The sequence below is a fragment of the Diceros bicornis genome, chromosome 3 (genome assembly GCF_020826845.1).
Source record: "Diceros bicornis minor isolate mBicDic1 chromosome 3, mDicBic1.mat.cur, whole genome shotgun sequence".
NCBI classification, from domain to species: domain Eukaryota; kingdom Metazoa; phylum Chordata; class Mammalia; order Perissodactyla; family Rhinocerotidae; genus Diceros; species Diceros bicornis.
Window position 1 is genome coordinate 31,790,622 of NC_080742.1, and position 16,025 is coordinate 31,806,646.

The window sequence follows — 16,025 nt, forward strand, 5'->3', positions numbered from 1 at the left end:
CTCGCCAACATTTACACTAAGCTAGGCTCATTCTGTACCTTCAACTCTGTACTTTGGTGTACCTTCGCCCACCGGAACTGGGCAAACTGAGGACTTTTTTTTTTTTTTTAAGTTTCAAGAGAAATGGGCCAAGGCAGTGAGTTAACACTGATCTTACCGGTGGGTTGGGTGCTAGGGCTACCAGCAGTTTCAACACTTGGCAAGCATCTGGAGACAGCCAGACTGACTTGATAGCCTGACAATAAACCCCGGGGAAGTTGGGGGTGGCCTTCGTTGGGCAGGTTCTGAGAGTAGAAAACTCAGCCAAGGGTGTGTTAAGAAAGGAGGGAGTGGAACGATGTGTACTTTTCTTCCGGATCTGTAGTTCTATTGCCCCAACCTGGGCTCAGGTAGCGGCCAGTAAGCCAGGTGAAAGACCCAGGGCTCGCGTTCAGGCCAGGTTGGATTCGTAGTCCCCATGTCTCTGCCGCCGCCGCCGCCGCCGCCGCCCGACGGCGCCCGTGACCCGGTGACCCCGGAGGGCCGCCTGGGGCCCGTGACCCCCGAGCACCGGGCATCTGGACCGCCCCCGCAGGCGCAGCCGCTTTTAAGGCAGGAGGCTAAAGGGGAGGAGGAGGAAGGGGAGGAGACAGGCGTCCTGGGCGCCTGGGGAACCGGCACGGCGGAGCAGCGGCGGCGGGGCTGCGGGGAGGCCGCCGAGGCGGTGGCGGTCGAGGAGGGGCAGGTGGAGGCCGGGGACGCCGCAGCGGCGGGGTCAGGCGCCCCGGCGGGCGGCGCGGGTGGCGGCCGCGGGGGCTGGCGGCGGCTCCTCGCCTGGCTGCGGCGGCGGCAGCCCCAGTGCTGCCCCTGTGCGGCGCCCCTTCCCCGCTCCGCCGCGCACTGTTGTCATGGAGGAACCAAGATGGCGGCTCTGGCCTACAACCTGGGCAAGCGGGAGATCAACCACTACTTCAGCGTGAGGAGCGCCAAGGTGCTGGCGCTGGTGGCCGTGCTGCTACTCGCAGCAGGCCACCTCGCCTCCCGCCGCTACCGAGGTGAGCGGGCCCTCCCCCTGCCCCGGCCGGCCGGGGGGAGGAGGCGACGCGGCGGCTGGAGGCCGCCCCCTCGCCCAACACACGCCCACGCTCACGCGGCCGCCCGCGCGCCCGGCCCTTTGGGGAGGCGGTGCCCCCACGTGCCCCCAGATGTCCCGGCCTTCGGGCCAGGCGCCCCTGGCCGACAGAGCGGACCCCAGCGCCGGCCGCCACAGGACGAGGGCCCGTGGTGCTGGGCCCCCCGAACCGCCTGCGCGGGGGTCGGGGGCGCCAACTCGGGCCTGGCCCGAGGGGCTGCCGGGGTCCCGGCTCCTGCGCGGGCTGGGCCGGAGGAGACGCGCCAGGCCCGGGGGTTCGCGGGCAGGAGGTCGGACAGGCGGCCCTCGGGGTCCAGCCCGCGGCGCAGGAAGGCAAAGGCCGCCCTGCAAGAGTGCATCTCTGCCGGGAGTGGGGTCGCGGATTCTGCGCCCTGGGGTGCGGCTCTTTAGCCTTTGTTTCGTCCGACCCTTGCCCTGGAACAGCAGGGCCGAGCTGTTGTTGGACAGCGACAAGGGCCGCCCCGTTTTTCTCTGCCACTGGGGCGACAGCTCGCAAAAGATGCCCTTGGCCAAATGGAGGAGGTGTCACCCAGCCTTTGTGATTCAGAAACGTGTAGAGGGTTCTGGTTGCACACTTTTTACAAAGTAAAGTCATTGGGGCAGAGTTGAAAAGAAGTTACGGGTTGATAGGAATCGAGGTGGGCAATGAAAACAAGTTGGAAGCAGTTTGAAAGGAGGCCTTCGTTGTGGATTTTGAAACTGATGTAAAGGGGAAAAGGAAATATGACCTTATTTCAGAACGAATTATCTTTCAGTAATCAAGGGATATTTACTTGTCCTTGTTGATTGATTTATTTATTTATTTTAATTTTCTCTGTAAAAATGCCACTGAGAGAGAGACTGACAGGCTGAGGGAAATTAATAATGATAGGATCTTTTATTTTTGGCACTTAGTATTATCGAAGCCGTTATCTGGACAGCTCTTGGTGACTGTCAGATTAATTGGTCAACCTGTAATGTGTAATGGACAGGTGCTCATTTAACATTGTTCCCGTTTAACTTCACACCCACTTTGGCAAAATAACCAGTAAACTGTGTACTGAAATCTGAGCTCACTTCTCATCTCAGGGAACCTTTCAAAGTGTAGGACATTTTGGTCAATTTTGCTGCTTTGTTTTCTCCAATGCTTGAGAATTAAAAATCTTGTATTCTAGTACCATACTGGATGGATAGCTCTTTATATAAATAGTAAATCGAATTAAAAACATAAATTCTTTGTGCCCTTTGTCCTTTCTCCTCCAGCCTCTGATAGATCACTGCCATAGGACGTGGCAGGGCTTTGGTTCATTTGCAGTGGACAAACCAAAGTCCAACACTTGCATCAGCAAAATAAAACTAGCAATGTTGATGCATTAATTTGTGGTAATTTTGAAGAAAATTTTCTAGCTACCATTAATAATTTTATGCTAGTTTGGTATAAGAGGACAATAATCTAACTCAGTTTTGTGAATACGATGGTAGTGGAGATAAATTTTATAACTGCTCTGCTGTAGTCCTAAAGGTAAGATCTAGTCCCCCCTCCCTTTTTTAAATTGTGCTTTTATCTTTGATAAGCTTGGATATTAGTTATTATATTTAGATTGTATATTTCATCCTTTCAAGATCTGTCATCAGCAGGGAAAATAGAATGTCAGATGGAACCTTATGAGTCAGTGTAGCAATCTGGGGTTGTTTATAAAACCTCCTCCAGAAGCTAGTCATCAGCTTCCGTAGGTGCTTCAGTGCCTTGAGTGTGAAGCAGTACACCTGGTGTGTGTACTTGCCCAGACTGAATGTCAAGAACTTGAGCCAAAGACTCTTTGGGAAAAATAATGATCTTACCAGGAACTTTTTAGCCATCCTCATGATTTGGCAGTGTCAAAGAGTCAGATGCAATGCACTTCACACAAAGATATCCATACACTTGAATCACAATATCATAAATCTTTAGACTAAGAAAGGACCTTACATTAGATATGGAGGTTTAGACTGTATGTTAAAATCTCCAATGTGTGGATATGAGTATGCCTCAGGCAAGGTAGAGTAAATACAATTTGAATACACGTATTCAGGATCTCTTGCTTTACAAACTACAGAAGGTAAAAGAAAGAATTACACACTACAGAAAGTAAAGCTTGGCAAACACTACATGCTAACATTGAGCACTTATTATATGCCAGGTGCTGTTCTACTAGGGGTTTTGCACGTTTTAACTCATTTTGTCTGTACAGCCATTCTATGAGGTAGATACAATTACCATATTTCATCCTCCCCACCCCCCTATTTTTAACATCTCTGTGATCAGGATGAGTTTTTAAAACTTTGATTGCATGTCAAAATTTAATTGATAACATTTTTTACTACTGTTCCATAAAATAATGATTGTCTTTTAATCAATTAGATTGGGTGAATTACAGTATTATTTACGTTTTAAAGATGAGGCATGAGAGGTTAAGTTGCCTAAGGATACACAGTTAGTCAGTGACTGAGCTGGGATTTAGAACCCACTTAGTCTGCCTCAGGCCATTATGTTACAGTCTGCCTTTCTTAGATCTTCTTAGGCCGTGGTGATGTATAGATGAAGTAGGAAAGCATCTTCCAGAGAGACAAGGGTTAAACCATTTAGAAACACTAATTCTACCTCATAGTGCCAGCCAAGAGTTTTCCTGTTCTTTTTCCAGTAAAGTGGTGATTTTCTAAAAGTTGCACGTGTAAAACTTCAAAATCTGACCAACTTACTTTTTATTACCTATGTTTATTTTTTCTTTCTTTTTACTAAATTTCAGTCTCACAGTCTAAATATGCTTTGCCCTTTTGCATATCTCACAGATATCTGATTTTTCTCTGCCTGCAATGACCTTTCTGTACTTGAAAGAAAGTACAGATTTTTCCTTCAAAACCTGGTTCAGATGTCACCACCACAGAAGTAGGTATTAGGAATTCAGTGTTCCTACAGCAATTAGTACATACTTATCATGTTGTATTATGATAATTTGTATCTGTCTCCCTCACACAAACTGTGAGCTTCCAAGGGTATTTTATTCATCTTTGAGTCATCAGAGCTTAATACACAGTAGGAACTCCATAAACAATTATTGGATAAATAGCTTTTCAAAGTCCTTATTTCCTTCTGTTTTGCTCCTTGCATTTGGTTCTTTTGGTTTTAATTGAGTTTCATGTTCTAATAGCATGTTCTGATCTCAACTTTAGAAAGTAGGGTGGCTTTTTTTTTTTTGCATTATTAATATTATTTTCACATAATACAGTAGAATGACATTTTAAAAAATAATTATTCTCTTAACTGTATTTTTTCTAAATTTTATCAATCTCTAACATTACTGAATCACTAAATGTCCATTAATAATGTGATTACAGATTAAAAACATTATATCTGTGACAAGAGGTCTATAACCTTAAGGGTAGTTCCAATCTGGATACATTTTTAATTTTTAATTGGTAAATTTAGCTTGCTTCAAATGCCTTAAATTTGTTAAAATCTAATTCCTGTCTATCACTAGGCATATTAAATGCAAATGTTAAATATTATTACATGTTTTGGAGAAAAGTGAGTTTGAAGCTTCACATATTAAAGCAAGAAAGAAGCAGCTCTAGGTCTCTTAGCCTTTTCTTTCTTTGACAGCTAGAAACATCCTGATCTATATGACACTTGTAATGAGGCGCTCCTAGCTTATCTAAAGAAAATGTAAGTGGTGATTTTTTCAGCACCAAGTATAACTTGCTGAATTTTAGGCAAACAAAATATTCTAGAGATCACATTGTAAACTTTATGATCTGGTATTTTCATGGTTGGTAGTAAGAAACACACAGCTTTGGTAGGATGATTGTCTAAAGGTGCAGTGTGCCAGAGGTATTCTACTCAAAGGAAAATATAAGCGACAGTTTATTTAGCGCATCAGATATTTTCTTTAGTTGTTACATTTTGTTTTTCGCTTTTTTTTACTTGTTTATCTTTTTACTTATTTTGTTTGCTTTTAGTATCTTGTATTATAGGAAAATCACACATAAAAACCTGAGACTTTAGATTGACAAACCAGAATGCTTGTGCTTAAGATAACAGAATGAAGAGGAAGACAGCCATTCATCTAGATAATCTTAGTATTGGAGATAGCTGAAGTAGATAATTCTATCTCTTTAGTTGCTTTTTTTTAAAATTGTGTTCCTAGCTTGATCTACCTGAGCATTTGGCAACTTTCATCTCACACTGGTTATATTAAAGTAGCTATCAAAATTATATAAGGCGATTAAAAATAATGACTGAGGTTTTTTTTTTTTCTTTTGTTTGGCGTTTTTCTGGGTAAATTTTGAAAGGAAAATATATACCAGCATATATTTACATATAGTTAGTATACATAATAAAAATGTGGTACATTAACTTATTTTAACATCTAGATTTTACATTTAGTGATTTGATCCCAAAAATATTTTCTTCCCAGGAAAAGAGAACTTGTTTTAGAGTATGGAATTTTGTGGAGTTTTCTTTTGTAGATCAGGTTAATCTATTTTTAATCAGATTATAATAGTATTTATTATTACTATTTTTATTATTTTGCTGACAAATATAAAAAAGCCAGTCTCTTCTTGTATTTTCAGTTGTCTCGTTAGCAGTTCTTTTACTTTTCTGACAATTCTTTTTATTAGATTCTCTCTATTAAAATAGCTGGTATAGTTACTGTTTTTTGACTGGACATTAACTGCTATAATACAGAGACTATTAATTTCAGAAATAAGCATTATAAAAAAAGCTTTATATCATAAAATATATTAAGAAAGTCATCATCAACTAGCATTCATTAGCAAATTAAGAATTTCTTCCCCGGAAAGACCAGTAGTCTCTAACATACTGTGTTTATAGTGCCTTTTGGTTAGTGACAACTTCAAATCTGTTTTGCTATGGGGTTTTTCTAATATAGATTCATCAGATTAAAGCTGTTGTTTTCCACTAGCTGAACTAGTGAAAAACAATGTGCGAATAGTAGTATTGAGAAGGGAAAGAAAAACTTTGCATTTTTAAACACCTTTTCTGGTAGAGAAAAGACTGGTTATTTTAAGATATTAGTATGGCACTTCTGTCTCCACAAAATGATGTTGATAACCCATATAGAAGGTTAAGAAATAACATCATCCTACACACTGAAGATTGATCAAGGTGTGTTTCTGTTTAGGCTTCTATTAAAAAATAAAAATAAAATAACAACAAAAAAAGAGAAAGAGAGAAAGAAGACAGAAAAGGAAGAAAAACTATAGAAGTAGTATGTAGTTATTTGCAACTTTTTATAACTTTTTTAGAAAATAAATGTTACTGACTTTTCACTTGGCTTAATAGATGTATTTAGAGAGATAGAAATGCTATAAATATGGAATTTTCATCCTAATTTTAAACCTTTACTAGATTTCTAATAGGATTTTACTCTATAGCCATTATAAAAGAATGTAACAAGAGTGCTGTTTTTATGAAAATAACTTAATTGTGTGTTCCTGTAGTCCTTTCTGTACTTCTTGATTATTTATGTAGCTTAATTTTGTTTTTTAGAACTAGAATTAGTTTTTAGTAATTGGAAAGAATTAAGAACTGATTATTTATAGTTTTCTTAGAGAGATGTTATTAAAAAAATCTTTGAAATACAAAAAACCTGCACGGGCTACATACATAATTGTAAAAATTTAATAATTGGATATTCTGCTTTCGTTATCCAGTTTTCAACCAACACAATAATACAGTATTTTCACTTTTCCTTCTTGTTCTATTTTAGAATTTATGACACTGAAGTAACAACAGTTTTATTATTTATGCCTACCTCTCTTGCCTTTGTATCATCTTTTATCTGCATGTTGGCCAGATACGTGGATAACTGGATTGAGAAGAGATGTGTTCTTCTACTTTAAATATCTTTGGGTCTTCCCTTCCCCACCCTAAATGGTTCAGTACCATTTTTGTTCTGTAGTATTCCTCTTACCAGACTCCCTATCCTGACCTTAACTATTTGTAAAACAAATAGAGCTTGCTGTTGACTGTTAACAGAGAACTAGGAATTAGATTAAATCATACATATATTTTATTATAACCTCATGGTTAATCTATAAACATCCTATTTTTCCTTCATCCATTTGACATATTTGAACTTTTTTAATACCTCCAACCCCCTTTTTAACTCCTTCGGTCATTTAAGCTAATGTACAGTAAAATGGCCAAAGGAAGTAGGGTGACCACCTGTCCCAGTTACACAGACTGAGGGCTTTCCCAGATGTGGAACTTTCTCTGTAAAACTGTTAGGAGGAGTTGGTTGGTTATCCTAAAGGAAGGCAAGAGATATCAAGAGTTGGAGGAGCTGAATATTAATAACTGTGAAATCAGCATTTATTACTGATACTCATCATGTGTATCTTCAGCCACCTTGTGGATAACATAATTTTAAGTCTTATTTTTGTAAGATTGTAAAAGGATGAAATTTTATTAAGCTTTTAAAGAGGTTCTTGAATAAGTCTTTTTCTCTGTTTGCATGTTTACAGGATAGGAGTAGCATACTTCTTCACAGGGAAGTTGTGAAAATCAGGGAGTAGGTTTATAAAATATTTCAACATTTTGCTAGTTTCCAGATATGCTGATGCACGGTGTATTAAAATAGTTGAATAGGAAGTCATTTCCAAAGTCTTCTCTTTTATCCTTTAAACTTTTCTAACTACAAGTAGAAGTGATAGACAGATATAAAGGCTAGTTCGAGATTGAGATGATGTCCCTAGAAAGAAAACCTGAAGCAGAAGGAACTGCCGAAGCAGTGAATGTAGCATTTAGGACTCAGGAGTCTCTTCTAAGATGAAGTATCTGTCATTAGTGGCTCTTAACCTCTTACATATTAATGTGTTGATATTTACTGTGCTTCTCATGGATGAGTAATATGTACCTAGAAGGTATAGTGAAGCATGGAAAATTTTGTACTCTCTTATCTCAAAGAGCTTACATGGGGTCAGACAACCAACATGTAAAAATTTAACTATTGTTTACAACACAGTTGTGTTTGACTGTTACAGGCAATGATTCGTGTGAGTACCTTCTCTCAAGTGGCAGATTTCTTGGAGAGAAAGTTTGGCAACCTCACAGTTGTATGATGCATAAATACAAAATCAGGTAAGGTTTCTTCATTTTGTTGTTTGTTTTCTTTTCTAAGATGGGTCTTAATATCTAGAGAAGAAGGGTTGGTAAAGCAAAGAATGTACTGTATGGTACTTCTCTAGATGATGGTAGAGAATTGCTGATAGAGGGTAGGGGTTGGAGTGAGTCCAAATGAAGATTCCTGTGCAAAAGCATTAGGGAAAGAACTTTGGCCAAGCTACTTTATTTCTGGTGAGAGAGAACTAGGCCCAAGGCAATAGGCCTTGAGTGAGGGGCTTTTGGTTGGAGCTTGGATAGCTACCTCATGGAGTTATTCTGAGATAATGGATATAAAGCACTTAATATGGTTAGATTATATCTTAAACACTTAATAAATGAGGGCACAATTATTATTGTGAGTTAGTTGATCATACACAGACTGGTAGGTTAAACAAACCTGACCACCTATTTCTAAAGCAACATAACTGTATGTATAACAATCCTGTACTACTTTGTTCACACTGTGTACTTTGAAATGCCAATATGCTGATTTTACTTATTTAATTAATGTTTCTTTTTTGATTTCAGTGAAGCAAAGAACTGCCTTGTAGATAAACATATTGCATTTATTGGAGATTCCAGAATTCGTCAATTGTTTTATTCTTTTGTAAAAATAATTAATCCCCAATTTAAAGAAGAAGGGAATAAGGTAAAATTTGTCTATTCTCTTCATTAGGGTATTATTTTAGAAGTTAACCAACTGAATAGTTATAGGAGGAAGGTGCCTCTTCACATTAACAAAAGGAACTATGAAAGTTTTACTTTGATTTTGGGAAAGGTAGAGGGAAAAAAGGAATGATTTGCCGTAATGAGGAACATAGGAAAAAGAAGTGGTGGGTAAAGTATTGGCAAACTTTTTATTAACTTAAACTTTTAGTTTTCAAAGCTAATAAATTCTTTCCCTGGGAGAACTTTTTAAAATTCCTTAGAAAGAAAACAAAGATAAAATATCCCTTATCCTCCTTTTAATATTTTGTCATCTGTCTTTTCAGTCTCTTTTTTTAAAACATACTTGTAATCTTTTAACCTGTACAATTTTATGTCTTCTTTCCCCACCGCTTATCATAATTCACCATATTATCATATAATCAATGTTAAGTGTCTTCCTAATGGCAGTATATTATTGAGTGGATATAATGTAATGTTGTATAATCCTCTGTTTTCTTAACTTTTTGTAGTTTTCTAATTTTTTTATTTTGCAATTTAAAAAGGACATTTCCAATTACATCTTTGTGTGAAAACTTTGCTTCTTTAATTATTTCCTTCAGATGGAATCTCTACAATGCAAATATTAAGTTAAAGAATAGAAACACTTCAAAAATTATTGATTATATTGCTAAACTGTTTCAATTTATGCTGTAATTAGCAATATACATTGGGGCCTAATTTTTTTTTGCAACCTTGCTGACACTGGGAAATCATGGTATATAATTAAAACAACAATGCAACAAATTTCTGCTCTTTTTTAGAAAATTTCTCCTTTTTTTTTTTGTAAGGAAGATGGGCCCAGAGCTAACATCTGCCAATCCTCCTCTTTTTGCTGAGGAAGACTGGCCCTGGGCTAACATCCATGCCCATCTTCTTCTACTTTATATAGGATGCCGCCACAGCGTGGCTTGACAAGCGGTGTGTTGGTGCGCACCCAGGATGCGAACTGGCGAACCCTGGGCTGCTGCAGCGGAGCATGCACACTTAACCGTTTGCGCCACCTGGCCGGCCCCAAAATTTCTCATTATAAAAATATCTTTCTGGGGCTGGCCTGGTGGCATAGTGGTTAAGTTCACGCACTCCGCTTCGGCAGCCTTGGGTTCGCAGTTTCAGATCCCAGACATGGACCTACGCACCACTCAGTAAGCCATGCTGTGGCGGCGTCCCACACACAAAATAGAGGAAGATGGGCACAAGTGTTAGCTTAGGGCTGATCTTCCTCAGCAAAAAGAGGAAGATAGGCAACAGATGTTAGCTCAGGGCCAATATACATATATATATTTTTTTTTTGGAAGCTAACAAGAATGAACATCTCTCTATATGTTTATTAATTATTTATTAGTTAATTTTTTGTGAATTATCTCATCATATCCTTCTGTTTACACATTTTTAAGTGATCCAAGGTTCTAATCTCTGTCTTCAACTGTGTATGATTGGGAGTGGGGAATGGCAAGGAGAGAAAAGTGAAGTACAGGAAAGTTCAGAATTGTAGGGGGAGTAGCACATGAATTTATGATGAAAATCTGCCTATACACAACATCTTGCCCTGTGGTGAGGAGTTGAAAAATTAGGGACTTCACAGCTAAGTAGCTAGTCACATAGTGATGGTGGTAGTGGATACTAAATTCTTAGGAACTATTCCTTGTGAGAAGAGTCCATAGGCTATTAGAGATTTTGTCCACCGGGAAAGGCTAGTATAGATTTTAAAGCTGAACAATGGAAAATAATAAAGTCAACTTTTCATTTTACTTGATATCTGTAAATGTATTTTCCATTTGTGTTTATACACACAAAATTATACAGAAGAGTTGGAACTATTTGATGACTTGAGATTATCACAGTTTAAAGTAAAAAACTTTAGTAAACTTTTAAAAAGTAGAGAGATTTCTGATTTCAGAGAAATAGTTTAATATTTCTAGGCTTAGAAGAGTGTGACTTTCTGAAAATTGGAATAATGGAATTGACAACAGTTAGTTGAAAAGAACTATAATGGTTTAGTCTACAGCCAAAAGTAGGTACAATATGGGACATTGTTTTTGAGCCCTAGTTATAACACCTAAATTTCCAATTTTTGTTTTCTAGAGGTATCCTGTTATCCCACAATTAAGAAAAAACATGCATTTAAATTTATATACATTTAAAAAAGAAACAAAGACAGTTTGTCACGGTCTTAAAGAGACAGTTATTGAGAAACTGTTTAGTTCAAATTGCTAGTGGAATGTTTGCCAAATTCTATTTTACTTATTTCTCTTGTCTCTAAACACCTTGAGGATAGAGATTGTGTATTATCGTTATTATTATTTTTATTTTTTCTAACATCCATGCCAATCCTCCTCTTTTTGCTGAGGAGTACGGCCCTGGGCTAAGATCTGTGCCCATCTTCCTCCGCTTTACGTGGGACGCCGTCACAGCATGGCCTGGCAAGCGGTGCATCGGTGCACGCCCAGGATCTCAACCCGGGCCGCCAGCAGCAGAGCGTGCACACTTAACCGCTACACCACGGGGCTGGCCCCTCGTTATTATTTTTTAAATACATGTCTTACGCCTGGCATGGTCTGGCATATTTTAAAAACTGATTTTTTTTTTTTTTTTCCAGCTTTGGTATGGGTTTGTTTGGGTGGAATAGAAGTATTGAAGGTAATTCTTTGAATTTGTTTCTTTTCTGTATTGAGGCAAATTTTTTAAAAAGAAGCTTTAGAGCAGGACTTTTTTCAGATTATATTTTGTAGATGACTAGTTCTGTGAGAAGCTCTGGTCAAATAAGTTTGGCAGAGCTGAATATCATATCCCCCTCTTAGATGGTTTTAATTCAGGCTAGGATATTAAAAACTTGAGAAGTCTTTCAGTAAAGAAACCTGTTTGTGTTGCTTCCAGCCAGAGGGCAAGCTAGATACTCTAGGGGCCCCTTCTACTTCAAACCAGCTAGATCCTAGATTAAAAAAAAAAAAATACTTGTTGATGTATTTCTAGACTGAGGAAATGGGAGACACTCCCCAAAGAAGGAACAAACTAGGAAGCAAAACCAGAGATGGGAACAATAACAGTAGGCACACAGTAGATATTTGGATTGCCCCAAAGACAGATGCCAATAGCTGCAGTGCCCTATATGTAAAAAACTAAGCTTTGGGCCAGCATATTTCTCAATAGTAATATAGAAGTCAGAGGACAGTAGAGTAATAGCTTTAAAGTTCTGAGAGAAAGTAAGTTTCAACCTAGAATTGGATACCCAGCATACACATTTCTCTATTCTTGAAATATAGGACATTTTCAGATAAATACCAACTATAAGGGTTTACTGCCACATAGACTTATACTAAGGATTTTCTAAAGGGCAAACTTTAGGAAGGAGGGAAATAATTGAGAAGAAAATGATCTGAAATATAAAAAGTAATGGTTAAAGAAACTAGTGAAGATGTATGTAAATCTAAACAGTGTCTGTATAAAATAATAATGTCTTTTTGCATTTTATAAAAAGACAGTACTAAAGAACTGACCAATATGATCACAAAATATTCTGATATCCTCTTTACTCTTTAAGGTATTATCTTACTTTAGAACTTAAGTTAAAGATACATAGTAAAACTTCCAAGGCAAAAACTAAAAGGATAGCGTTAGGATGTGTAAGTTTCAAACCAGAAGAAGAAAAGAATTAAAACCAAACTCATCTAATGTCAAATATATCTTTTATGCACACACACATATGTACCCATACAGACATGTACATACATATATATGTGTGTGTGTGTATACATATATATACAAAAACATTTATATGTACACATAAAAATCAGTTTTTACATATATGTATATGAAAAAAAATCTATGTATATATGAGGGAGCTAGAAATCAAAAAGTAAAATGATAAAAACATTTATAATCAAAATAAATGCAAGTAGTCTAAGTTTGTCAGCTAAACACATATTTTCAGTTTGGTTTTAAAAAGAACTTTCTGCTACTTAAACAGACATACCTAAAACAAAAGGACGTGGGAAAGTTTTAATTAAAAATGAGAAAAGATTTACCAGACAAATACTTATTAAAGAAAGATAAGTCATATTAATACAAGACAAAGTAGATTATTAGGGATACAGATATTTTTTAATGATAAAAGGTTCAAATCACTAAGAAGATTTTAAACTTGTAGGCATTTAATAAATTAGACTTAAAAATGTATAAAGCAAAAATTATGATTACAGTGAGCAGTTGACAAATTCTCATTCATATGAGAGAATTGCACACTGCTTAAGCAACTAATGATAGGACAAGCAAATAAAATTAGTAAACGTATAGTTTACTATTATAGACTACATATAGAGTATTAATATGCTGATTTTATGAACTTATAGCTCAGTACTTAAAGAATACACTGGAAAATCAGAGAACGTATTTTTTCAAAGCATGCATGGAACCTTTTTTTGACCACATATTGGGCCATTAAGCAAGTCCTAACAATATGAGAGAATTGGTATCATTCTTTCTCTATTAGGTGAGTTTCTTTATATTCTAACTTAACCTGTTAAAAATTCTAGAAACTTACAGTAAATGGTCTCAATGGTGAAATGTTTAGACACATTTCCATTAACCTCAGGAAGAAGATAAGGATGTCATTATTGCTGCTTCTATTCAACATTGTGTTAGAGGTTCTTAGCAAAAGAAAGATAATTTAAAGATGTAAGGATTGGAAAGAGATAAACTCAAGATTTCATATGATATGGTTATCTACATAGAAAACCCCAAAGAATCCTTAGAAAATTTACTAGATATAATAAAAATTTTAACACAATAGCCAGTTATAAGATGAACATAGAAAAATTAATTGTAACTCAATAAAACTGTTAAAAATTAATTGCATATCTACATGCTAGGAATATAGAGTTCAAAAACATTATTTAAAATATACTGTGTGCAATAGTAACAAAAACCGTATACAGGCATAGCTTGTTTTATTGCACTTCACTTTATTGCGCTTCATAGATACTGCATTTTTTCCAAGACCTTCCACCAGCAAAAAGATTATGATTCGCTGAAGGCTCAGATGGTAGTTAGCATTCTTCAGCAATAAAGTATTTTTTGTGTGTGTGTGTGAGGAAGATCAGCCCTGAGCTAGCATCCATGCTAATCCTCCTTTTTTTGCTGAGGAAGACTGGCTCTGAGCTAACATCTATTGCCAATCCTCCTCCTTTTTTTTTTTTTTTTTTTACCCCCAAAGCCCCGGTAGATAGTTGTATGTCATAGTTGCACATCCTTCTAGTTGCTGTATGTGGGACACGGCCTCAGCATGGCCGGAGAAGCGGTGCGTCGGTGTGTGCCCGGGATCCGAACCCGGGCCGCCAGTAGCAGAGCGTGCGCACCCAACTGCTAAGCCACGGGGCTGGCCCAGCAATAAAGTATTTTTAAGTTAAGGTATGTATATATTTTTTTACACATAATGTTATTGCACACTTAATAGACTATAGTGTAAACATAACTTTTATATGCACTGGGAAACCAAAAAATTCATATCACTCACTTTATTGCCATATTAGCTTTATTGCAGTGGTCTGGAACCAAACCTGCAATATCTCTGGGGTATGCCTGTATTACATAGGAATAAACCTAGCAAATGTGAAACATCTGTATGCAGAAAAATCATAAAATTTTATTCAAAGACAATTTAAAATGATATAATTAAATGGAAGATATTTACTATGTTCTGGAATGGGAAGACTCAATATTATAAAGATGTCAGTTATTCTCAAATTGATCTATAGGTTCAGTGTAATTCAAATAAAATCCTAACAGGATTTGTTGTGGAACTTTACCAATTGATTCTAAATTTTATATTGAAGAGCGGTAGACTAAGTATAACCATGACAGATTTGAAGAACAAGATGGAAAGGACTTGTTCTCTAATATCAAGACTTAACTTTACCTCTGTAGTAATTAAGACAGTGTGGTATTAGTAGAGTCGAACAAACCAATGGAACAGAATAGAAGGCTCTAAAATAGACACATGCATGTAGAAAGACTTAATGAGTAACAGATATATCATTGAAGATCTCTGGGGAAAGGAAGGTCTGTGCAATTAATCATGGTGAGGCAATTGGTTATGTATATGGAAAAAAGTGAAATTGGACCCCTACCTCACACCATCAAGTAAAATCATTTCTAGATGAATTTAGACTTAAGTGTGAAGCCAAACCTTTGAAACCTTTAGGGAAAAAAATGTAGGAGAATATCTTCATTACCTCAAGTAGGGAAGAGTCTCTCCCATAAGAAACAATAAGTGCTAACCATAAAATAAAAGATGGATAAATTCATATAACTTAAGATTAAGAGTACCTGTTCGTCAAAAGATACCTTAAAGAAAAAAGACAAGCTATAAACCAGAGAATATCAGTCTGTTACATCCAAGAGAGATAAGGAATCGCAAATTAATAAGAAAGACAACCCAATAGAAAAAGGGAAAGGCATGACCAGGTATTTCACAGAAGAGGAAACATAAATCCCGGTGTAAATCTGAAAGATATTTAACCTCATTAGTAATCAGGAAAATGCAAATTAAGATCATAGCGAGATACCATTTTATACCTACTTTAGTGACAGAAACTAAATTTGACAACAGCAAAAAATATGAAGTCTGAAAGATATATTAGAGAGACTGTCTCATAACCTGTTGGTGAGAGTAAATTGTTACAAACACTTCAGAAAATAACTTGCATTATCGTGTGAGGGTGAACGTTTGTTTAGGCTGTGAACTTTTAGAACTATTATTAGGGAAACTCTTACTCATGTATTTAGAGACATGTATAAGAGGGTAAATATTAGTGCTGTTTATAATCTATATTTGGTGTATTGTATCAACTGACCTAGATGCCACAAAAATAATAAATATAATACTTGATATATATTGATATAATAAATTGATTGATATAAAAAGGTTTTAAAACGGTAAAGAATGTTCTAGATTAAATGAGACTAAAGAGACATGACAACTAAATGCAATACCTGATTTTAATTGAGTTCTAGATTAAAATATAAGAACTATAGAGAGGACAT

The 16,025-nt window shown here is 37.2% G+C and overlaps 1 protein-coding gene across 2 annotated transcripts in view; it reads left to right on the forward strand.

Moving 5' to 3' along the window:
- The first annotated feature begins 510 nt into the window (after positions 1-510).
- Positions 511-16,025, forward strand: part of CASD1 (CAS1 domain containing 1) — a 56,057-nt gene continuing 40,542 nt past the window's right edge. The window contains exons 1-3 of one of the 2 annotated variants that reach the window (XM_058525714.1): positions 511-1,034; positions 8,159-8,255; positions 8,808-8,928. In XM_058525714.1, coding sequence (XP_058381697.1) covers positions 902-1,034; positions 8,159-8,255; positions 8,808-8,928 — 351 coding nt within the window. In that variant the 5' untranslated portion in view covers positions 511-901. The remainder of the gene's footprint in view (positions 1,035-8,158; positions 8,256-8,807; positions 8,929-16,025) is intronic. The other variant, XM_058525705.1, reaches the window with a different exon arrangement.